Source organism: Crocuta crocuta, unplaced genomic scaffold, assembly GCF_008692635.1.
Source record: "Crocuta crocuta isolate KB4526 unplaced genomic scaffold, BGI_CrCroc_1.0 scaffold134, whole genome shotgun sequence".
Classification (NCBI taxonomy): domain Eukaryota; kingdom Metazoa; phylum Chordata; class Mammalia; order Carnivora; family Hyaenidae; genus Crocuta; species Crocuta crocuta.
The window spans coordinates 468,353-494,197 of NW_027530183.1; the positions used below are offsets into that span (position 1 = coordinate 468,353).

At 35.3% G+C, this 25,845-nt stretch overlaps 1 protein-coding gene across 1 annotated transcript in view; it reads right to left on the reverse strand.

Annotated features, from left to right (window-relative positions):
• The window catches only part of MMRN1 (multimerin 1), a 52,689-nt gene that overhangs the window by 8,821 nt on the left and 18,023 nt on the right, over positions 1-25,845 (reverse strand). Inside the window, exons 4-6 of the mRNA XM_077765090.1 lie at positions 18,317-18,421; positions 16,245-16,418; positions 9,771-11,759 (exon numbers count right to left, since the gene is read on the reverse strand). Coding sequence (XP_077621216.1) covers positions 9,771-11,759; positions 16,245-16,418; positions 18,317-18,421 — 2,268 coding nt within the window. The remainder of the gene's footprint in view (positions 1-9,770; positions 11,760-16,244; positions 16,419-18,316; positions 18,422-25,845) is intronic.

Consider the following 25,845-nt stretch of genomic DNA (forward strand, 5'->3'; position numbering starts at 1 on the left):
GCCACCCAGGCGCCCCCACAGAAACAACTGATCTTTAAATTAATGTATCACAGACTGAACTTCCTTTCCTGTATATATCTGTGCTTTCTCCTTAACGTTATTAGTTCCATTAGTGGAATGATTTAACTTCTCATTTCTATGAGATTGATGCTTTATTCAGACTCTGGTGTTATTCTTCATTCTAAGACTTTGTATTTTCAATTACATGTTTCTACTAAATATATATTCACATTTAACTGTCACTCCCAGCTTCCATTTTATTCCTGTCTCTATCACCTATTTGAGATCTTCATCTGTTCATGCCAGAGCTATTATAATAATTTGCTAACTGGTCTGTCTGAAGAACTCAAACTTAATAATGCATATCCATAATTAGCCATATTCCTGCTTTAAAATATTTGGGGTGCCTGGGTGGCTCAGTCTGTTAAGCATTCAAATTCAGCTCAGGTTATGAGCTCAGGTCATGATCTCACAGTTCCTGAGCTTGAGCCCCACTCCAGGCTCCTAGTGACAGTTTAGAGCCTGGAGCCTGCTTTGAATTCTATGTCTCCTAATCCCTCTTCTCTTCCCCAGTGCATGCTCTAACTTTCCCTGTCTCTCAAAAGTAAATAAATGTTAAAAAAAAATCTTTGTTGCCAAGAGAATGAATCTGAACATAGCACACTCAGAATAGGATGTAAATGGTATGAATGTTCAGCCCAAATCTACTTCTTACTTAAGATTTGCCCAAACACCCAGTTCTCAATAAGAAATAAAACTCTTATAATAATGAAAACATATAGCACTCATTTAGTGCTTAGTACATGCTTTGATCTGTTTCTTTCATATTTAAAATAGTTTTATTACAATGTATATTGTTCATAAGTATATAAAAATTTAAAAATAATAAAAATACGTAAAACATAACAACCACCAAATATCACATTACTCTCTAAGTACATCCTCTACTATCAACTTTTGTTAAAATAAAATTACAAAGTTTCTGGACCAGGGCCTTGCTTTCTATACCTCTTGCTGACTTAACTATTTTCTCAACAATTGAAGCCTATCCTACCATCTTATTTAATAATGCTGCAATCTGCTCCCAACACACCCTGGCATTTCCTACAGTGCACTGATTCCCTTACCTTTCTCGCTTTTTCTTTTATGCAGAGCATTTATTACCTTTTAACATACAATGTAATTTATATTGTTATTTTTCCCCCTCTATCCCGCTGGAGTGTAAACTTCAGGAAGATAGCTTTTTCTCTAAAACATTATGATGTATCCAAAATATCTAGAACAGTACCTGATTCCATTTAGCACTCAATTATATTTGTTGAATTGAATCAAACAGTTATGAATTATAACCATTTTCAAATAACAGTAACAACTCTAAAGATTGTTATTCGACCCCAAGAGAAAAACCACTTAAATGAGTTTGAGCACAACATTTTGAGCTAATATAACACTGACACATAAAAATTAACTGATACTTTTATTCCACCTTTAATCTAGGAAGGTATTTTTAAAGATCTAGAGGTAGACATGCAATTTGAGATTTTTAAGAAAATGTCATAGTTTATAATAAAGTCACTGATTTTAGGTGATATTTGGAAAGTAGTTTCCTCACTATTACCCAGATAATTATTTGGGTTACTTGAATACTTTTCATAACTTCCAATTTAATACAGCAGTCTTGGGGAATACAGTCAGATGCTAACATCCACTTGAGGTGTGCACATCCTAGTACTTCTTGGTGTTTTCTCAGTACTCTCTTCTCATTTCTTTTTCTCCACCAACCCTTAGAGGCTGCTCTATTGATTTGATTCTGCTCTATTTCCCATCCCTCCGTAGAATACATACATTCCCCTGGTTTATCTCACCCATACCCAGAGTTTCAAAGCACTTATCTTTATACCAATTCCTCTCAAATCTAAATATCCACACAAATTTTAAAACTTAGCACTTGCTTATGATTATAAAGTCTAAAAAGAATTCATAAAGGAGTATTGATTAACCATAAAAAATGGCTTCCTTTTTTCATACAAGGTAGATATATATTTTGGTTCCTCTATCATTCTGGAACAGTGCCATGCAATAACTTTCTTCCACTGATTTCCTTAATTCTCCAAACATTGTGTAATGATTTTATTGGTAATTTTTTAGAGGTGAAGAGTTTTGAGTTTAACTCAATCAATAATGATAACAATAAAGGTACCCAGTCATAGTTTCTCCCCAACGAATGATATTCAATATAAACATATTTGAATAGTTCAAATTAAACTCGGGATAAAATACTTATTTATTTTCAGGGTCACTTTTAAGCTGTATATAGTGAAATTGGCAATCAATTGTTTCTCAAACTTCATATGCAGTTAAAATTTGGTACAGCTATTATTTTTATGCTTCAATTTTTTGTCAAGATATAACTATAATGTCCACTCAGACCACTGTACAATAGTTCACAATACGTGATTTAATAATCCCCACACTTTCCTTCTCATGTTTGATAACTCATATATGAAATCATACAATCATGTTGAATTTAGTGTTTTTGACGACCAGTTCAAAGACATCTATTCATTGTATTTAGTTATAGACCAGTTAATAATCAAATCTGGTTTCAACTCTCGGGTGCCAAAGAAATAGTCTCCTGTAGAAATAGCTCCTGTGATTCTTGTCAAAGAAATAAGTGAAGCAGGTGCAGTGTCTGTGTTAAGTGGGACCTGGTATTCTGTCCCCTTTTCTTTTCTGTGTCTGACCATGTGTTATAAATTTTGGTTCAGGTGTGAGTGTCAAACACATGGGCTTCTGCCTGCTCACTCAGAGACCATGGATTCTTTACTGCAAGATAAGGTACAGGAGGGTCTGTCGGTTCTGTCAGCATCCTCTCCTCAATTGTCATCCTTCCATCTGAAGGAGAATCACATGGAAACCTGAGGACTCTTTTCTTCTCCCATGGAACCATGAACAAAAATAGTACATTTAATATTCTCTTCAACACTGGTATGTTTTATTGACACAAACTGGAGAGACTATTCCCAGCAGACAGGCTTGCCAATCAATTCTGACACAATGGATATCTTTACCATCAGGAGCAGAAAAGAATTAATGGAGCAGGCCTGAGACTGCTAGCTTTAGAGAGGCCTGCCTGCAAGGTTTTGCCCTTAGCCCACCTCTGGGCACTTGGCTTCTTGCCATTTCCTAATTAGTAAGTGTCATTCACTGTGCCCAGACTTTTTGTACAAATAATATGGGTGTCCTGGACATCTGTTTTCCTCTGAGGGTCTGCAGTTGTGATATATGCTAAGAAGAGGGTGCCTACATGATCAATCCTGTTATAGACAAAATGTTTATGTCAGCTAAAAATCCATACATTGAAATCCTGACCCTCCCCCCCAGTCTGATAGTGTTGGTAGGTAGGGACTCCTGGGTGGGGGGGTTTACTAGATCATGAGGGTGGAATCCTCATGAATGGGATTAGTGCCTTGTTTTTAACAGACCCCAGAGAGCTCTCTCACTCCCTTCCTTTCTACCATGTGAGAATATAAGAAGTGGACAGTCTGCAGCCTGCAAAAGGGTTCTCTCCAGAACCCAACCATGATGCACTAATATGAGACTTCCAGCCTCCAGAACTATGAGAAATTAATTACTATTGTTAATCAGCCACCTAATCCATGGTACATCATTACAGCAGCCTGAATTGACCAATAAAACCCCTGGGTGCTGACCATTTGAAGGACTTCTCTGGGCAGACGTATTGCACATATATTACTGCATTTGTGTGTGTGTGTGGTGGAGTGTGGGACTAGAGAAAAGAGCACACACAGGCGTACTTCCTTACAGGACAGAGTGAGCATAAGAAAGCTGGCACATGGATTTCTCCAGACTCTGCCTGTACCATTTGCCCACTCTGATCCTATCATGTATCTTCTCACTATAATACACCTTAGCTCTGTGCATAACTATTTGCTGAGTTCCATGAGTGCTTCTGACAGATCACCAAACTTGTGTGTGGTTTTAGAGACCTTTATAAAACACAGCATCAATTCTAAATTCAAGCTCTTATCCTTCAAAATTTAATTAGCTCATAGTCAACTATTTTGTACAGAAGTCAACATATTAGTTATCTATTTTTTTTTTTAAAGAAAGTGAGAGAGTATGAGCCAAGGAGAGGCGCAGAGGGAGAGAGATGGAGAATTTTAATTAGGCTCCAGGACTAGAGTGGAGCCTGACATGGGTCTCAATCCCAGGACCCTGGGATCATGATCTGAGCTGAAATCAAGAGTTGGATACTCAACCAACTGAGTCATCCAGGTGCCTCAACTTATTAGTTATCTTGAGGTATATTTGCAAATGTTAATTTTTTATAATATGGAAACACATGAAAAGTATAAAATACTTTGGAGAAGACAATTTCAAAATTTTTTGCAGATATTTTTCAGCAGTTATTAATACACATGCATTTTTATATACTTCAGCCTTTATATTTTGTATCTTATTCTTTTTGAGTTATCATTATAGGGTAGGCATGAACTTAGTTATAAGCATATGTTGAAATTACTTTAATATTTATTTATTTATTTTGAGAGGGAGAGAGAGAGAGAGAGAGCAAGCAAGGAAGGGGTAGAGAGAGAAGGAGAGAAAGAATCCCAAGCAGGCTCCATGCTGTCAGTGGAGAGCCCAATGTGGGCTGGAACCTCCAAACTGTGAGAATGAGATCATGACCTGAGTCAAAATCAAGAGTCGGAAGCTCAACAAACTGAGCCGCCCAGATGCCCCCATATGTTGAATTTAAAATACAATGATGTGGGGCTCCTGGGTGGCTCAGTCGTTAAGCGGCCAACTTCAGCTAAGGTCAAGATATCACGGTTCATGGTTTCGAGCACCACATTGGGTTCTGTGCTGACAGCTCAGAGCCTGGAGACTGCTTCGGATTCTGTGTCTCCTTTCTCTGTCCCTCCCCCACTCATGCTCTATTTCTCTCTGTCTCAATAATAAACATAAAAAATAATTTAAAAAAATAAAATGCAATGACTTATAAAGATAGAGAATGTTGGAATACCATGAGTCTATAAGTTGTGTTGATTTATGTAAAGAATTATATGTCAAATATTAAGTGAAAATATTAGGGAAAACCATAAACATTGGGTATGGCTCTGGTTGTAATCATAATACGCATGGGTGCAATTTATTTAATGATATACTGTATACAAGTTAGTTCCATGATCCTCAAAATAAACTTTTGAGGTAGATATATTATTCTATATTTTATAAATGAGGAAAGCAAGTTTTAGAAAAATAAAAATAAATGTAAAAAATGACATTTACAAATAAATACGTTGCCAGGTGGGACCCGAATCTTGGTTTCCTGATTCCAAAATTGGTGCTCCTTAGTTATCATAACTAACTCAATGCAGAGTCACAAAAATTAGATATGGTTTTAAAGTGGTATAAAACAGTTAAGGATCCAGGCTCCTATTTTTCTCTTTTAAATCACTTATATATATCTCAGCAATAGTTTTAGGAAGTATATTTAGTATACTACCAAGTCTTATGTAGAATGTAATCTTTCTTAAGAGGAGTGGTTAAAAGGGCAATTACGAATAAAAGTGGCTTATTATGAGAGTTTAGTATAAGTAAATACTGGGAAATGGTCACAATAAAAAGTCAGTGGTTTTACGAGGAGGGGGTGTGCATCCTCAGCACTGTTGCTGCTGATGGGTTGCGGCAGGATTCAGCTCCTCTTAGAAGGCAAGCAGCCAAACCCTCTCTGTGGGGACAAGTCTGCCGATTGCTGTACAAACAAATCTTCAAAGATGAAATAAAACCCTCTTGGTGTCTATGGGAATATTGTTTAGACACAAATCAAATATTTAGTGATTCAACCGGAACAGCTTATCAGCGCCGGCCTAGGAGGAATCATAATTAACAGAACCGAATGTGGCATAGCTCACAAGAAACTGATAGGGAGGAGGACTCTGAATTTTTGCCTTCTATTGCTTCAGCTGAAGAAAGATCTTGTGAATCACTGATGGTGACTTTCAGTGACAACTGTCCACTGGCCATATCCCAGAGAATCCAAACTCAAAAGTAGCATCTTTTTTTATTTGTATTTATTTATTTTTTCTGAGAGAGAGAGAAACAGCAACAGGGGAGGGTCAGAGAGAGAGGGAGACACAGAACCTGAAACAGGCTCCAGGCTCTGAGCTAGCTGTCAGGACAGAGCCGGACTCAAGCTTGAACCCATGAACTGTGAGATTATGACCTGAGCCAAAGTCGGATGCTTAACTGACTAAGCTACCCAGGCACCCCTGAAAAGTAGCATCTTTACTTCCTGGTAAGTGCAGGAATGAAGACAATATTTGTATCTTCGAGAAAGGAAACTCTAGGAGTATCAATTCTGGCCATCTGGAATATTCAGGTATGGCCAGACACTGAGATAGATTTGATGTGCTGAACAGAAGCAGAAGGAAGAGAAAAGCAGGTGAACAATACTACACAATCTCTAAGTATAGTGGCTGAAGACTGGACCCTGCGCCCAAGAGACCAGGGGCCAGGCTCAATCACTAGCCAGTTGTATGAACTAAGCAGAATAGATGAGTTCATCTTTCTGAGGGTTAGTTGACTTATCATCAACAATAACAATAATGAGAGCTATTTCTTAAGTATTGTTAATTAGGCTAACATAGGTAGTATAATTTTTACAGTACCTGTGATATACTGAGTGTTAATACGTAGAATTCAATATTATGCTATTATAATATTACTATTATTAGGCTTGAAGTGATCAGTATGAAAATAAAGATTACATTTTAAAAATGACATTTATATGGTTTTTCATTCTACTAACTGTACTTATTAGTCTGCAAATAATAGTGGCTATAATCTGAATAATGTTGTGAGATTCATAAGATGATGGTGAATTATCTTCTGATGTTGGTTAGGTAGTGGAGCAATCTGGCTACATGGTATTTATAATAGAATAGCAAAGGTCAAAGGACACACAGCCAAATTTAGCCAGAGTGCCAGTGTGTCCCATCCCTGGTGTGAAACAGAGTATGAAAAGTAGTTAATTGAAATGGGTTTATTCTTACAGGAAGAACTTAGCCTGAGTCCACTGGTTTTATCACCATGGATAGACTTCATCTGCTCAGCTGTCCCATGAATGCCATCAGTTTTATGGCCCATAGAAGCTGGCTTAATGAGCTTGCATATCTACACATCCACTAAAAGGGTACTATGCATTATGCTACTGGTCATACATAAAGTGAATATCCAACCAGTTGATGAAATTAGGCCAATATATCTTTATTGCCCTGACATTGTTATTGGCTATCTTTACTGAAATAAAATAAAGAACTTTTAATTAATTATCAATTTTTGTAGATAGCCCTATAAAATATTTTATTTCCAGTAAATAAAGGAACAGGAAGCAATTTTATCAAGGCATCATTGGAAAAATGAGGATCAGAACTAAGTTAATTATTAGCCCATTAAGCCCAATACTGAGTCAGCTGCTATATAAATATCTAAATACAATTTTTATAAGCTTCTAACATGCATTCTTTACACTATAAAGGTTTGTAAGTTCTTATGTTCTATTAAACATTTTACCTCAATAAATTTTGGAGCTATTTAAATTTTATACTTAGTGTATGGATCCAAGTATTTTTTGGTTTAAGAAAAAAGAAAGGACATGGTTTACCTGGTGTATGATCACATGTGCTATAGAACTTATTGAACTTAAAATTTTAGGAAACATTTGCAATGTCCACAGGAAGACCAAGGATGGAAATAAAATGAGAAAAAGAATAACTGACTATTTTTCCTAAAATTTTAAGAACATCTTGTAATGAAGTACTACTACTTTTGTCTTGGAAACGCTAAGTCTGAATTGTTTGTTCTATGATTCTAAGATTAGTCTTCCTGGGTCAGACTAACTGGAAGGAACTCAAAAGTAAAATACAATAATTTAGGTAATGAAGAAACAATTCAGCTTTGTATTATTCTGTGATTTATAATATTATCAAAACATTCAGAAATTAAATATGGAGTTATATTGTGTTAGGATAATGATCATTCATAATTAGAAATCTATAAAATAAAAATAATTCATCCAACTGGGCATATAATTTAACAGCACACTCAAAAGAGAGGAACAGTGTCATTTCTTTTAGTGAGAATCAGTAGCTATTACTTTCATTGTGGAAAGAATATTTAATATTATTCATGTGCCAAACATATTCATAAAACACTTCTCTCATATAGAGAGACTATTAGGTAGTTTATACATACTGCATTGAATTCCATCTTCCTCCCAAATTTATGATTCTCTTCAGGTGTTTACAACTTCTATTAATGATATTGCTACCCTCTCATTTCCCAAATTCCAAACGTCAGAATATTCTACGTCTCTCCTTCCCCAAGTGCCATACACCCAGGCTATGAACAGCTCATGTTTTTCACAATAATGTACTTTGCAAATATTTCTACCAATGAGCTCAGCAAAATACCTAACACAATCCCATCACTTAAAAGGAAGAAACAGAGACACAGACAGGTGAACTTGCATAAGGTTACAGAGAAACTTACTGAAACCACTAGAATTCAAATCATAATTTGTTTGTGGCTTGGATCACCAATTTTTCCACTCTCCTGCTGTTTTTATTAATTTTACTTTTGCATTTTGTCTCACATCTGTCCGCTCTGTTCCAACCACCTCTTCCTTAGATCTGGCTCTTATGCTTTGCTAATATTGTCCTAACTGGTATCTCTAGTTTCATTCTTTGCAGACATGCTGTATACTACTGCTAACGTCACGCTTCTGAGAGATACTTTTTACCACACTCAACCCTCTGCTCCAAATTTTCAAAGACCCCTTTTTACAAAATCATGTCTAAATGCCTTAGTGTTGTGATCTCAATGTGTCTACGCAAAATTTATGTGTTGACATTCTCAATCCCAAAGTTGATGAAATTAGGAGGTGGGGCCTTTGGGAGGTAGAGTCCTCATGAACAGGATTAGCATTCTTTTAAAAGAAACTCCAGAAACAAACAAACAGATAGATAATAGATAAATAGGTAAATAGAAATAAGAGACCCCAGAGAGATCTCTCACACCTTCCACCATGTGAGAACACAGCAAGAAATCACCAGCTGTGAGGAAGAGGGCCCTCACTAGAAGATATTCAGGTTGACTCCCTGATCTTGGACTTCCAGCCTCCAAAACTGTGAGAAATACATTTCTGTTATTTGAAAGTTACCCAGTCAGTGGTATTTTCTTATAGCAGCTTATGGGAAAATTTGATTGTATTATAGAGGTCTTATCAGGAAAGAAGTTAAGAGGGGACCTGGGTGACTCAGTCGGTTAAGCGTCCAACTTCAGCTCAGGTTATGATCTCGCGGTTCCTGAGTTCAAGCCCCATGTTGAGCTCTGTGCTCACAGCTCAGAGCCTGGAGCCTGCTTCAGATTCTCTGTCTACCTCTCTTTCTGTCCCTCCTCTGCTTGTGTTCTGTCTCTCTCTCAAAAATAAATACACATAAATAAAAAAAGAAAAGAAGAAACATTTAAACAAATATGTACACTATACACACTTGTTTTGTTTTGATGCCTATTGGATGGAATCTCATTCCAATGGTACATCAGTGATCATTGAATTACTTAACTATTCACCCAAGTTCATGAAAGTACTTTTTATATTTTAAGGTCTTGATAAGCCACACAGATCGACTAAATACCCTTTAAATAGAAAGCAATTAAAAGTTATTTTTTCAGCAATAACTTACCAGGAACTGGAACGTTGTCTGTGTTTCTTTGGGTCCGGCCTATCAGGACAGTGGTCAGATTCCCTGTGGGTTTTTTGAGCGAACTGGGTTTCTTCAGCAATGGTTTTATTTGCTTCTGAGACTTGACAACATTTACAAGACTACCAGACAATGTTCGATTTATATACCAAGTTAAATTGGATATGGCAATTTGAGTTTTTATTTCAATGACTGATTCCACAAAATCTGTCAGACCTTTCTGAAGAAGCTTAATATCTGGAAGGGAACCTTCTATCCATTTAGGTATGGTAGCATTCAGTTCTGATATACTTGTAGAAGCATTATGACACATCATTAAAACTTCATGCAGAGTTTTGTTAAGTAAAGTGAAGTTACTTGAAAGGTGAATGGATTTTGCTTCCAGTGCCTTAAATCTGGAACTCAGTACCTGCAGTTGAATGGTCTGGTCTCTCTCACTTGTAGCCGCACTGCCTTTTTTAAGTGAAACATAATAAGGTATGAGTGTCTTGGTCACTTTAGACTCAATTCCTTGCAACCTAGTTTCAAAATTTTGGGAAATCTTTGTGGCTGAGAGTATTTTTTCCTCCAAATAACTCATATTTTGCTGGTATTTTATCACTTGGAAAGTGGTTTCATTGAACATTTGATAAATCTTTTGAAAGTTGGACTGACTTAGTTTCTCATCTTTAGTACTATCTGCAAGGATCTTGGCAACTTGCAAAACAAAGTTGTATCTCTGATTGTCATTGACCAGCATCTGAATAGAATCATTCAAACGTTGGAATTGAGGAATAAATGCCAAAATAGTTTCCATATTTTGGGTGCATTTATGATGGACCTCAGGATTATAGTTTATGGTACTTAAAGTCTCTTTTAGCATGTAGTTATCTTGAATGAAATCAATGGCATTATTTATAATAGTCATTGTTTTATTTAAGCCATCTTCCATTTCCAAGGCATATTCATCGATACGTCTGTCTAAGGCATCACTACGGCTCTGCACTTCATTCCTAAGTAAGTTGTGTCTTTTTGAAAGTTCTTTGATAAGAATATTTAGACTGTTGACAGCAATAGTCAGATTTTCCAATTTTTTCCTTGTAGCTACTGCTTCTTTTGGCTGTTCATGTGTCATCGTCTCTCTAAATGGTGCTCCCCGCTCAAGCAAGGGTTGAAGGATCTCCATATCATAAGTCAGATCATTTAGCTGCTCATTCATTTTATCCACCCTATTGTCCATTGGAAAGAGAACGTCAGCCAAAGTTTGGTTTAAAACTTGTAAATTCTCTTCTGTGTCTTTAATTTGAAATTTAAAATCCTTTCTGCACTTGGATAACATGTCTTCACACTCACTTCTGACAGATTCTTTCTCCATCTCCAAAGCCATGGTGAGATTGTTAATCTTGCTGTCTTGGATGTGCAAATCATCAAACATTTGCAGCAGCATCAAACCCTGCTTCTTTATATTCTCATGTAGAGCAGACACGTACTCAGTGACATTATTGCTAAGTGATTCAGCAGTTAGAACACCTTTCTGAACTGATACTTGTTCAGTTGATAACAGATGCTCATGTACTTCCCTCATTTTAGATAGAGTCTTGTTGAGGGATTCATAATACAGAACACTCCTTGAGTGTTCCTGTTCTAAAGCACTTTCTAAGTGAGTTTGCTTTGCTTCTAATTCTTTAATAGGCTTTTCACATGTAAAAGTCATTTTTTGTCTTATATTCACAATGTGATTCTTTAGATCTAGTACATCAGTTAAAGTGGGTCTATTTTCTTGCAATAAAACAGACTTTTGCTGGACTGCTATAGAAACCACGGATTCATTAACTTGCCGAATTAGTTGTCTGGTGTTTTCAAGGTCCTCTGATAGGCTTGATACAGTCTTGAAGAGCTGTGCTACAGTCTCTTGCATTTCATCTTGAAAAAATTTAAATTGTTCTCTTACTATATTCTTCACCAGGTCATTAATGCTTTTGGATTTTAGACCTAGAGAAAGAAATAATAAAATTAATAAATGATATATGATTTTAATTATATAAATTTTAGATATCTCTAGAGAGATAAAAAGCTTGAGACTAAACCCTAATAACATGTAATAGTAAAAATACTTCTTCACTAGATTTACTTATGAAATTTTAAAAAATGACTATAGTTCATAGAAGGAGATCACCTTGTTAACTGATAAAATTGAGGGAAGAAATCAACTGGGTTGTAGAACACACCAGCGCCATAAACAAAAGATATGAAGGAACTGCTACTGATTTCAATTAATAGACCTTGTATGTTACGATTCTAACTCTAGGCTTACTCTGGTATGAAAATAAATGGCTTTGGGCTATCTGCCTCAGTAAATAATACCTGGTGTTATCTCATGACTATGTTATTAGGTTTCTAGTAATTAGGTTTCAGAGCTTGTTTTGAGCTCATAAAAACTAATAAATTGACTGCAGAGAAGAAATTTAATGACATTCCCAAATGAGGAACAATATGAAGTAATAGTCACAAGATTCACGATAGCTTATCATAAAATAAAATAATAATGAGAGGTTTGGGGATCACAAAACAAAGTCAGGTGAAAATAGAAATTCAAGATGTACCTCAATTATCATAATATGACATTAATTCTTAGCAAAAATAAGAGGAAACTTGCTACTCCTGAAACACATATTAGTATCTCCGGTATTAGAAAGCATGGACTGATCATAAATCAGAATTATGGACATCTCAAAGTAGTATTAAAAAAAAAACAGAAAAGGGTCCTTGAAGGACTCAGAACTCAGAACTATTCAGAATAAGAAATGAATACTTAAAAATGTAAAAAACCAGCAAACCAAACCTATTACATACAAAAACAGGGAAATGGGAAAAAATAAAATATATGCTTGAGGTTTACTTATAGTAAATAGCTATGAAGCACATATAAATGGAAGATATCGCCACTCAAATCCAAAATGTAGCAATGACTGTAATGCAATATACTACAAAGCATTTTGAACAGGAAAGCCTACATAATTGTAAAATGAGTTATGGCTATCATAAAGCCTATTTAAGAAGGATAATTACGGAATAAAAATATATAGTCTCTACATGTCTCTATTTTGTAAGCATGTTTTAAAAAAGTATTTAAGATGCCCAAGAGACTTACATAAAAGGTATGTGAAAGATCAATTATAGCAAATAGAATGATTTATTGCTTGAGCATCTTGTTATTAATCTGGTACAAAGACAAAGCCGTAAATGTTGTTTTCATGAACAAATATTTTCCTGGAAATCATATACCCTAAAGGTCAATGTTGCTAATTGATCTTTAGGGAATAGTATTTCTAGAGTTAAAAAAAGTTATTTTACATTTCTAAACATAGCAGAAACTGAAATACATTTAAAAGTCCAAAAAATATAAGTCATTGAACATCAATTTGTGTGTAATTGAAAAACTAATAGTAAAAATGTGAAGTATCGGAATACTAACAATGACACAGCATCAAAGTACTAAGTAAGGGCTAAGTTCATTAGAAAAGATTAAACAGCTACAATTAAGTTAGATTGTACTGAAACAGTCCTAGCTTTTATATTTAAGAGCATGAATAATCACACCAGAAGGCTTCTAAAGTATTTTTATTTTCTAAATTTTACTTAGCACTTAACCAGTTGCCTACATATACAACAAATTTACATTGAGGATATGCTCACATGCTACACAGAAAATAAAATTTGGAAAGTTATATTTCTCATACTAAAAATAGGATATGTTAGTGTCATTGGGTGTAAAGTGCTACTCAATAGCAAAGTTTTTTTACTGTACTTCCCACAATGTCATTTAGTCATTTCCTGTTAGTTAAAATTGTCTTACATTTTCATGATGACTTGATAAAATACAATAAAATATTTAAGGTTAGGGATCATTTATAACCTTATCATTTGGCTTTAAAAATTTTTCAAGACTTAAAAGGTAAAATAAAACTTAAGTGTAAGTTAACTAATTAATAATTGTGGACAGTAAAAATAGCTGTTTAAATTCAGTCAACAAAACCTATGTGATCTGAAAGTCAGGATAAGAATGATAGGTAGAAACACTAAACAGGTAAAGTTTAGTTCAGAATCTTGATGGGGGTAACTAGGAAAAGAAAGTGAATGATGAAAATGAAAATTAGGAGGTGCTTTAGCTATTATGTTTTAAATCTTTAACGGAAAATACCTTGGATTAAGGGTAAAATCAGAACAGTGTCTGAAAAGAAATTGAATAGACTATTAGCTTAGAAACAGATTATTGTTTCTGGAAAAGGAGCTTTAATATATCAATAAATTTGTTGCTAAAAAATCATCTGTGTAAGAATCTGATTTGGCAAAAATATGTCAAAGTGCCTTATGTCAACATCTGAGTGGGAACATAATTTTAACTCTGTTTGATTCTGTCTCATGTGCCTCACGTGCTTCTACCTCCTAAAAAAGGACATTGAGTTTGGTGACTTCACAGATACATATGATATCAGACACCTTGGTGTGCTCCTCTGTGGTTGTGCATGTATGGCCCATTCATAACATTCAGTTACCTCTTAAGGAACTGGGACATTTGTCGTTGAACAGGTTATGGCTACTAGTTGATACGCAGTGTTTCTCACTTTGGATGCTGAGTAAGCAAGAGAAGAGGTTTTGTTAGGCAAGTGCACCTCCTTGGAGTGGGTTTAGTTTCTGTTTCCTGAATGAACATTCATTAACAACTAGCCCTCTGGTTTTCATAATCAATTATGCTTACTACAACACTAATACCTCCTATTGAGGGGAGGATTTGTTGTTTATGTTGTTGTGAGTGTAAATTTTATCCCTTTGTCATTGCCAGAAATCTTGTTAGTAATTTCACAAAAAGCTGTTGAGAGGCCTAATTGTCTCTAATTCTCTTTGGTTGTGACAACCAAATTTTGCTAAACAAATTTCATTATGGTGGTTATAGTCACTTGCATAGTGTTTCTATTTGTCTTCTTTCACATGTTATCACTTCAGGGAAAATAAATTCCTCTCATATGCTTGCTATTGGTAAGCTTAGCCATAGAGGACTATGAAGAGCAGGGTCTTTCATTCATGAGCTGGATGGCACTAATTGTTTATATAATTTAAAAAAAAAATCATGGTTGCTGCTATACTGGTAGATGTTACAGAAACCTCCACTTTATCTCTTTTACTTGCAAGCCACAGGTGAAAAATAAAGAAAAAATAACATGTAATAGATATGGGGTTGGACAGAGAGTGTGTTTTTATGTATAAAATAAAGTGAAAGGGACCAGTAATCTTTGGAAACATACAATAAGCCCAGGGAAGTGAGACATTCCTAGTGATCAAGTTACTTAAACTGCTTTGCCTAATTAATTCCTCCTGATCCATACCTTATTAGTTGAGATAGTGTCTTTTTGTAGAAGTCTTCCCTGGTGCTCTTAGCCTAGATTTTCTGAAACTATCAAATGGTCCCACAGTGCCCTAAGCATAAACTACCATAGCAACTACTCACTATCCATTGATCCCTGAGGTATGCAGAATTAATGCTGTTTCACTCAAAATGTCCACACCCGAACTTATGAATATGTTACCTCACCTGGAAAAAGGGCTTTGGGAGATATGATTAAGGTTTTAGACCTTGAGATGAGAGTATTATGGATTATCCAAGGGTGTTCAGTGTAAACCTTAAGCCCTTTAAAGAGGAAAAGGAAGGTAGAAGAGTGGGTTTGAGAAATGCCACGAGAACTCAACAGTGTTACTGGCTTTTGGAGATGGAGGAAGAAGGTCATGAGCCAAGAAACGTAGTGGCGTCTAGAAGCTGGAAACAAGCTTTAGTTTACAGCAATAGAAAACAGGACCTCAGTCTTACAACTGCAAGAAAATGAATTTTGACAACTGGAATTACAAGATTTGGATTATCCTGTAAAGCCTCCAGAAAGGAACATAGCATGCTGTTTTAAGAGCACAAAAGTTGAGCAAAACTACTTCATTTATAAAGAAATTATTATTTCTATCACCCTTTTTAGGTGATGTTTTAGGATATATTTCTCCATAAGCTAGATAATTTCTGGAATAATTATGTACTTTAGATTTATATTCATCATCTTCATCAATATTATTGAGACAGCCATGTATCTAGTTCCTTCATAATCATTCTTAACCTCATTTTATCTTGAACTGGAAACCAAAATGGAAGTAAATTAAGTATGGCTCATTTTACAAGTTAAGCTGTAACCAGTACATAATGAAAATAAATTAGATGAAATATTCAGTTAAAGATTTGACTATACAGTAAAAAAAATTTAGATGTTTCAAATTATTTCAGAGATTGATTTACAAATATCTTATTTCAAAAACGTAAGTCTTAGAGACTTTATACCACCCAGTCTAAAGGAAAAATTCCAAAGCAATATGAGAAAAGATAAATGAGTCATTTACCTCTTGTCTTAACTGAATGAATAATGTATTTTACTTTACTTGTACCTTTTAGAAGAGATTGAAATTCTCTGCCTTTATCTTCATTGATTTTCTCTTCCAGGGAGGAGTATGTGTTTCTTACATCACTAACAGCCAAAGAAATATTGTCAATCTTCTTTTGTAGAAGGGTCAATTTCATTGCCTGGTGGTTCATCTGCTCAGCCATCTTTTGTGTCACTGCTGCATGTAGAAGAAAGGAATATTGGAAGCATTTGAAAAAATATATATATATAATACCACTCAAATATTGTGATAAGTATAAAGGTATTTCAAATAAATCATGTTTGTATTATATATTTGAAAATATAGGCTACTGTATATGCATTTAGCAAATGGCAGCCTGAAATTCAGAATATTGGTAAAAATTTATAATATNTTCTTAAGAGGTGACAAATCTGAGGGACAGAAAATCAAAGTAACTCGTTTGAGGTTGCAGAGCACATACCTCATCTTCTGCCTATTTATTTATTTATTTAAATTTATTTTAGAGAGAGAGTACAAGCGAGGGAGAGGAGCAGTGGGAGAGAGAAAATCTTAAGCTCATGCTCATCATGGAGTCTGACACTGGGCTCAATCTCATGACCCTGGGAGCCTGACCTGAGCCGAAATCAAGAGTTGGACGCTTAACTGACTGAGCCACCCAGATGCCCCTTGTCTTCTGCTTCCAAATCCAGTGTTACAGAATTAAATATGTATAGCTATAGATACATATGTATGTAGTCATATCTATAGTCTGAGGATTTTATTCTTTTCTGTGCTTTTCTTTAATGAGTGCTAAAGATTCAGATTTAGTTTGAATCACTTAACATAGCTATAATAGTTTCCATACTTTTAGACATGCACTTCACTAATTCAAGGAGGATCTTATCATATTTTATGAAGATACTGAATTCCAATCCCTAAAAAACAGTACAGTTTCTATGATATATTTAGATTTATTCCTAAAAAGTTCCCGTTAAGTCACATTTCTCAATTTGAGTGCACTAGTTTATATGACTAGATCTATGGCAAACACATAAAGGTTTTCAGCAGTAACTGACCTCCTATTTCTTCTTTTTTTAAATGTTTTATTTATTTCTGAGAGAAAGCAGCGTGAGCAGGGAAGGGTCAGAGAGAGAGAGGGAGATACAGAATCTGAAGCAGGCTCCAGGCTCTGAGCCAGCTGTCAGCACAGAGCCCAATGCGAGGCTAGAACCCATGAACCGTGAGATTATGACCTGAGCCGAAATCTGACGCTTAACCAACTGAGCCACCCAGGTGCCCCACAACCTCCCATTTCAGACCAATAAAGGCCTAAAAGAAATGGTAAGGGGCGCCTGGGTGGCTCAGTCGGTTGAGCGTCTGACTTCTGCTCAGATCATGAACTCGTGGTTCTTGAGTTCGAGCCCCATGTGGGGCTCTGTGCTGACAGCTCAGACCCTAGAGCCTGCTTCAGATTCTGTGTCTCCCTCTCTCTATGTTCCTCCCCTGCTTGAACTCTGTATCTGTCTGTCTGTCTCTCTCTCTCAAAAATAAAGATTAAAAAATAAAAATAAATAAATAAATAAAATTAAAAGAAATGGTAAAATGCTTATGATTAGAAAAATGAGAAAATATGTGGCCTCCCGACGTTGAATCAACAGGAAGTTCTCAATTAGTCACAATTATTTTCCCAGGTCAGTGATCAACATTCTCAGTGATCCCTTCTCTATTAATGAAAGAGAGACTTCTTAATTCCTTCAAATGATCACATCATTCCTTCCACGTCAAGATACTTCCATGATTGATTGCACTCTTTGGAGGACAAGAGTTTGACCTTACTTTAGAAACCTGTGATTTCTTTACAACTAATATAACAGCATTTTTAATCGGCTTCTGTATTTGCACACAGAGCTTCGAAATTAGAGGTGGTCCCTTCAGGCTAGGAACCTAAAGCTCATCCACGGTGTCTCCTAACATGGGGCACCAATAGAAAAGGATTGAGAGGTATGTTGACGTGTCACCATCAAACATTTGACAGCTGAGGGATTTCTTGTTTCGAAGTTGTTATAGTGTTGACAATAAATGGGTTAGGGATGTTAGTAATTACAAGCTGTGACCTGGGTCACCACAGTCTTTCTGCTGCTCCTGTTTGGCTGTCTCTTTGCCAACAGCGGTGTGACTCTCAGCTTGGTTGCTGTGTATCAAGTGCTGCTGTTCCTGGGCTGGATAGACAAAAAAAAGAAGAGAGAGAGTTAAGCTGTGGGGCTGCCTCATTTTTCCAATCCCGAGCAGCGATGTGGCTGCTGTTCATTTTCCCGTGTACTGAAGCATGATGGTCTGCGATGATTGCAGAGTGAGCTGCTGGCCCCCATCGGGGAGGGGTAATGTGCTACCTCTTTGTGCTGGAAGTGCAGGGCTCTAAATCTCTTTGGCAAAAATAAAATTATTCAGGTCCCCTTTTAGGTGCAAATGGATGGTAGTTTGTGGCAGCTGTGCAAACAGGCGGAGGTAACCTGTCTGCATAATTGAGGGACTTGAAAATCAGCTGTGTGAGAAGCTCTAGTGGCTATATAAGTGGACTGCCACAAAGCTGCTTGTTTAACAATGCAATTTCCAACTGGTGTCTCTTTGGAAAAGGGGGAACCTACAGGTTCCTTAATGAAAGAATATCTGTTTAAATAAATGGGCCATTCCCAGATTTTTAGGAAATAGACTCAGCATATAAGGAATACAAGTAAAAATAAACTATTACATCACATGTCTCAAGGGATCAATCCATAAAATCAGTGAAATTTCAGAAAAATAGGTATTCTTATAAAATAAATCTACTCAATTAAAGAATTGATTCGTCTTTCCCATGAATCAATATTTTAGATGGAAATACAGTTCTTCATTGAAGAAAACTTAGAGGGAAAATTTTTTAGAAATATTGAACACATCAAGTAATGTAGATCTGTAATTTGCAGACTTTTAATGGATAAAGGTATTCACTGAAGTCTGCATATCAGACACGGGAAAGCATGGGTTTGGTATCTGACTGTGCCTCTAACTATATGAAATTATGTACCAATGAAACTGTGCCTCTGGCACATGTTAATGATGCTCTGAAGGCATATGTGGCTGTGACAATAATACTAAAGAAACTCTATTCCATAGAAAGAATAATATACTTGGCATCAATGTGAGTTAGTCTCTGTCAAACTGAATTTTCCATTGCTTTTCTTCAGGGCATCAAGCTAAACTAATGAATTTCCATTCTTGTTCAAGTTTTCTGTTTTGATATTGTTTCTTTTTTTCTTTCCATCGTATTATAGACGGTCCTGTATAATTGTTGATTTATTTGGAAGAAAACAAATAAAACAAAAAAACACAAATAAAAGCTTGGGCAGATTATACCTATTTCCGGGCTGTAGTAAGTTGGTAACAAGTTCTAATTTTCTGTTAGGTCCTAGCAATAAGGTTTTTAAAGCCTAAATTCAAATTAATTCATACAAATATATCTATTAAATACTTGCATAGATTTTTATCAAGTTTCCTCCTTAGATGACGTAAGAAAGAATTTTTCTGGCAGCTAAAATCAAGTCTAACCATGAGAGTAACTAGAAAGTGAAGTGATGGTTCTCAAACCAGGGTTGCTGGATAAGCATCCCTCAAAACTTATTTTTTTTAATGGGTAGTATTTTTTTTCTTTATTTTCCACCTGCAAATTTTTGAAAATATAACTTCTAGGCCCCATTCCAGACTTGCTAATTTTTAAAAAGTCTGGAATGGGGCAATAATTTGTGTTTTAACAAGCTCGGTTGGTGTTTCCAATGCACGCTAAAGTTTGAGAACCACTGAAGAAGGCATCAAGCTATATCTTCCTTAGCAATTTCTCACCTCACTGCCTTCCCTATTTCTCTTAGCAATGGAAGATGGTTCAGGATACGGACGTGTAAGTATTTATAGCAAAAGGAACATGTGGCTTCAACAGGATGAACAAATGATCTTTTCATTTTTTTACTGTTTACCTTTTCAATCAAATCACAAGAAATTAAAACAATCATAGGAAAACAAAAAGAGCCGGTACATTTAAAGGCATTTCCATAATGTGGTAAGCAGAGGATACTTTCTTAGGAAGTAAAGAAAAACAGAAGCACCTGTAAATTCTGAAACACTGAAAGTGTCCATGTCCTTCCATTTCCTTACCTGAAAATTCTGATTCAGTAGATCTGTTCCAGAGAATTGAGCAGGTATATATGTGTGTGTGTGTGTGTGTGTGTGTGTGTGTGTATGTTTATGTAAAATATATGCATGTTATATATATGTGTGTGTGTGTGTCATATATATCTGTATGTGTGTATATATACATATATATAAAATTTTAAACTCTACAATTGATTTTTGATTTATGACCTTGGTTAAGAAATACTAACTTATAACAAAATTTCTAATTCTAATAACTCGTGTTATAAGACAGAAAATTCCAGATATTTTCATACTAAAATTGTAATCAAGAAATTGATCTTCATAGATTTTTTTTTAAATGTTTTATTTATTTCTAGGAGAGAGAGAGACAGCGTGAGCAGGGGAGGGTCAGAGAGAGAGGGAGTCACAGACTGAAACAGGCTCCAGGCTCTGAGCTGGCAGTCAGCACAGAGCCCGACGCGGGGCTCGAACCCACGAACCTCGAGATCATGACCTAAGCGAAAGTCAGACGCTTAACCGACTAAGCCACCCAGGCGCCCCAATCTTCATAGATTTTTAAACAAACTCTCCTGCCTGTTGATAACAAAAACATGTTAAAGACCTGATTTATTAAAGCTCTAACATATTACAACATTGAGTCTCCTATTGTTCCATAGAGAAGTGGGCTTTTATAAGGAGGAAGTAATTTTGATAAACATAACTGAAAAGCTTATAGTGCATTATTAAAAACACTAGGAAACAGATGAAAGTTTAAATTTTAGAAGCATTTCTTATGAGTGTGATTTTTTAAGAAAAGAAAAACAATAGAAATTTTATTAATAATGAAACTGGTCCTGGATTATCTATTGATACAGTGAAAAAGTCTCGAACACTTTTGATATGTAATATACCAAAATATTAATATTAATATTTAAAACAACAAAATATTGATATCAAAAATCAATTCAATATAAGACAATGTGTGTTTCTGGAATGAAAATCAACTTGATTTTATTTTCAGTAAAAATTAGTAGACTTTTACTTGCTGTATAAATATTTGATTCAAATAATACTCTAAACTTGTGTGATTTAAATTTAAAATTAAAATCACTTGACTTACTTTTCATAATTAGAGTCAAATCAGTTAAATTTTATTTTCAATCAAGAGAAAAATATTAAAGAACCTTATGAAATTAGTCTCATGAAATAACTCGTGAAATAAAAATTTCCAAGTAAAGGAAAGTTTTTGAAATAAAAAATTCCAAAAATACTTTATCAAATAGTATTAATAAAAAAAAGCAAAAGAAAATGTTTAAAAGATAAAATTAGAATTTTAATATTATATAATTGAAATGATGGAACATTTGAGAAAAGAAAATATTATAGAACTTACCTAAAATAATTCTGATATAGGCATATCATTAAGAATCAGTTTTATGTTTAGCATTTGGAAAATAAGCCTTTTTAAAAAAAAGTGGAGATAATATTCTAATAGAGATGTCAATTCTTTTCTAACTGTATAGGGAAAGAAGATGTTCGGTAATTCACTCCTCATTATATGAAAACATAATATACGTGAAATAAGAAAAATGAAATGTTCTCCATATTTTTGTGAAGTTTTAAGAAGACCGATTTGAACTAAAATATTGGGAAAATATTTTAAGTGTTAAATGACAAAATCTAATGTGATTGCATATCTGTGTGTATGTGCATGTGGAACTTTCCATTTGCTCTTAGTTATATTTATTTTTAAGTTAGTTGTTTAAGAGGAACTAAGTGAGAAAATTGTACTCATAAGTAAAAGAACAACCATTAACCATTGCACAAAGATCCTTGAAATCTGATTGTCATATGAACCTCTTTTCTCTGGAGTTCATTGGATAAGGTCCCTGCCAAGGCTGTTAAAAACCTGAAATGCCTGTTTAACAAATTCAGTGGTTTATGTTATCTCTTCCTAGCTCTGTTTGTTGACTAGAGTTCAATACCTGCATTCATCCCAGTTTATTGCATAGGATTTAGCCCATGGAGAGTGCTGATAGGGTCTCTCACAAGTGGAGTCAGTTACTTTCCTGTGATAAAGTTCCTCTGCTTGATCGATGCTCTTTTATTTTTCCATGTAGCAATCTTTCTGTCTTCCCAAATGTATTCCCTACCAGAAGGACTGCTGTGAATTCTAGGGTTCCCAAGCACTCTTATCTTGCACTTCAGTACAGACCTTTGTTTTATAGAGCAGATTTCTAAGTCTCTTTTTCTTGGTCCTTTCTGAGAGATAGGTGCTAGGACAGAAGGACATTTATTTATGTCAAATAACATTTAAAGAGCTTTATGGGCTTCAAATTTTTAAAAAACGCAATACAGTGGCATCTGGGTGGCTCAGTCGATTAAGCGTCTGACTTCAGCTCATGATCTCACACTTCCTGGGTCCGAGCCCGACGCCAGGCTCTGTGCTGACTGACAGTTCAGAGCCTGGAGCCTGCTTTGGATCCTGTGTCTCCTGCTCTCTCTGCCCCTCCCCCCACCTTGTGTGCTCTCTCTCTCTCTAAAAAATAAATAAACATTTACAAAACTAAATAAATGAAAGTGCAATGTATTTAAAAAATTAGATTCCTTTTTTTCTATTCCCTCCTTATTCTTCCCTTCCCTTTCCTTTCCGTTCTCCTCAACCCTCACCCCCTCCTCCTCTTCCTTCTTCTATTAGACAGGTGTTGTCTATGAGCATTTGTTTTTTTTTTTTCTTCCAGACCTTTGAGGCTCATGAAATCATTACTGGCAACTCAGTCATGAGAAAGCTTGCTCTTAGTACCAGAAAGCTTCCTATCTGACGGTTTCCTGCTGATCCTGTGATATCAGGTGAGTGCTTACTTGGTGATATTCAGTACATACATAAAGATTTACTGAGATGTGGTAGTTAAATCAAAGAAAGCAATTTGATGCAACAAAGACTAAGGTACATGGTGTCTTTTGACTAAATGTATCGTAATTGAGCAAGATGCTTATAGGAGGTAATGTTCTTTCTTAAAGAGGAAAGCATTATTCCCCATTGGGAAGAATTAGATATGCAAATATGTAATAAATTTATATACTTTTTTCTGTTTTAAGTATTTATATTAATTGAAGTAATATTTTAAAGTAATTTTACTGGAGAAGTTCCAAATTTAAAATGCTGGTTACAATAGCTTATAAAATTTGTTGAGCTATTTCACAGCATTTGGAAAATGAAATATTTTCATATGTTCATAACAAATGGCAGAGATCAGTTTACTTCAATAACTGTATAATTGTATTTTTCAGCATTCATAGTATCTGCGATATGTATTCCAAAACATAATTTCATAAAATACCCTTTTCCTATCTGAAAGATCTGACTAGAGCTGGCTGGATTTTTTAAAAACAGATTTACAAAGAAGCTTTTCTTTCCTCCTCTCTAATCTAACATTATTTGAGCCTACATTCCTGTCTTTTTATCATTAGAGCAAGCCACAATTTCCTTGTTGTACTTCAGAACATTTTAGAGACATCTACTGGAAAAGCATATTATTGCAAATTTTATAAAAATGCTTTAAAAAGTAAATTGTTGCTCACATTCTGAAAAAATGTCTTGGATCCCACATCACAAAATCAGGTCCCTTTTTGAAGACGAACTCTTTGATTCTCAAAAAGGTATAACAAATGTAAAATATATCAAAACTATTACTTTGCTCTTGGACTTAATACTTCTTCCTTTTTTCCCTAACAAATTTCTATTCATATAGGCTTTAAAAAAAAAACTGGTTTTCTCTTGATAGTATGACTAATATATTTTTAAAATTTTTTATTGCTTTATTTATTTCTGAGAGAGAGAGAGAGAGAGTGAGCGGGGTGGGGTGGTGGTCAGAGAGAGAGGGACACACAGAATCTGAAACAGGCTCCAGGCTCTGAGCTAGCTGTCAGCACAGAGCCCGACGCAGGGCTCGAACCCACGAACTGTGAGATCATGACCTGAGCCAAAGTCGGATGTTTAATCGACTGAGCCATTCAGGCGCCCAGTATGACTAATATTTTTAATAAGCTAATCTAGAGCTTTTTTTTACCAGAATTTTGATTATCTAAATTGTAGCAAAATGAGCATGTATAGAGGTTCAGTAATATTATAAGCAGCATATTGTAGAATAAGACAGCAGGAAGAATTTCTTTATTGATTTTGAATCACAGTACCCCTTTCTCTTAAAAATTTTTAAATGTTTATTTATTTTTTGAGAGAGAGCAAGTGGGGGAGGGGCAAAGAAAGAGGGAGACACAGAATCCGAAGCAGGTTCCAGGCTCTGAGCTGTCAGCGCAGAGCCCCACACAGGGCTCGAACCCACAAACTGCAAGATCATAACCTGATCCAAAGTTAGACACTTAACTGACTGAGCCACCCAGGGGCCTTCATAGCACCCCTTTCTCACAGGTTGGAAGTGGAGTTATAAAAGGGTGGGAAGAGAAAGAAAAAGAGCAAAAGGTGAAGAAGTGGAGGAGGAGAAATAAAAGAGAGTACAGTTGCTAGCTATTCTATTTTATTCCTGATCTATGGATCTTCCCTATATATTTAAAAATATCTCCCTGTTGCAATCTAAATGAAAAAGAAATTGTCACTTTTGTATTATGAAATTTATTTTATTTGTGGGGATGAAACTTTTGGGGAAGTGGGGATTTGTAAAATTTATTTCGTATTTTACATATCTTCTATGGATAAAATAATCTCCTGATGTGAAGGACTAGCACTGAAGTAATTATCACAGTAGCTACATGACCAGGTTATTCTAAACCCTTGAGGGCTCTGAAGACATTTAAAGAATGGATGAGCCACACTGATTATTCTTGCCATATTTGGGACTGCTTGTTAAATGAGTCAGTGTGCAGAGTGTTGTCAAAGGAAACCTGACAATTTTCCATTCCATATAAGAATAAGAGACTGTTGGCACATATATAAAGTGTGGTAAGAAGAGGGAGAATTGGATGTAGAGGGGGAGGAATTAAAAGAGAAAAATATGTTTTTAAAAAAAGGAAAAAAAGAAAGGAAGGAAGGAAGGAAGGAAGAAACCCAGGATAGATGAAATAATGAAGATGGGTTCAAGGGACAAAGGGACCCAGTATTTCTTGACACTGCCAGTGCATCAAATGCATTAATAAAAAATTGGACAGCTTTTATATACTGCAATAAAAGTGAAGAGTAAGATGGTCAGAATATCATAGGGAGCAAGAGTAGGGTTTTTTGAAATCACAGTTTTATTGAATTGATGGTATAGCATGACATCATGGGCATATCTGCCATGAGAAAATTATTCCTATCATAGATTTCAATAGAAAGATAACCTTTCCACAACAGCTTAATCAGCAGATGCTTGAACTATGCGTAATTCTAATATAGTATTGTGACAGAAGATCAGAGACAGATCTGTTCTGGGACATTTTTGTTAATGAGGGTTCAAGATAACGATTTGTAAGTCTAGTATTAAAA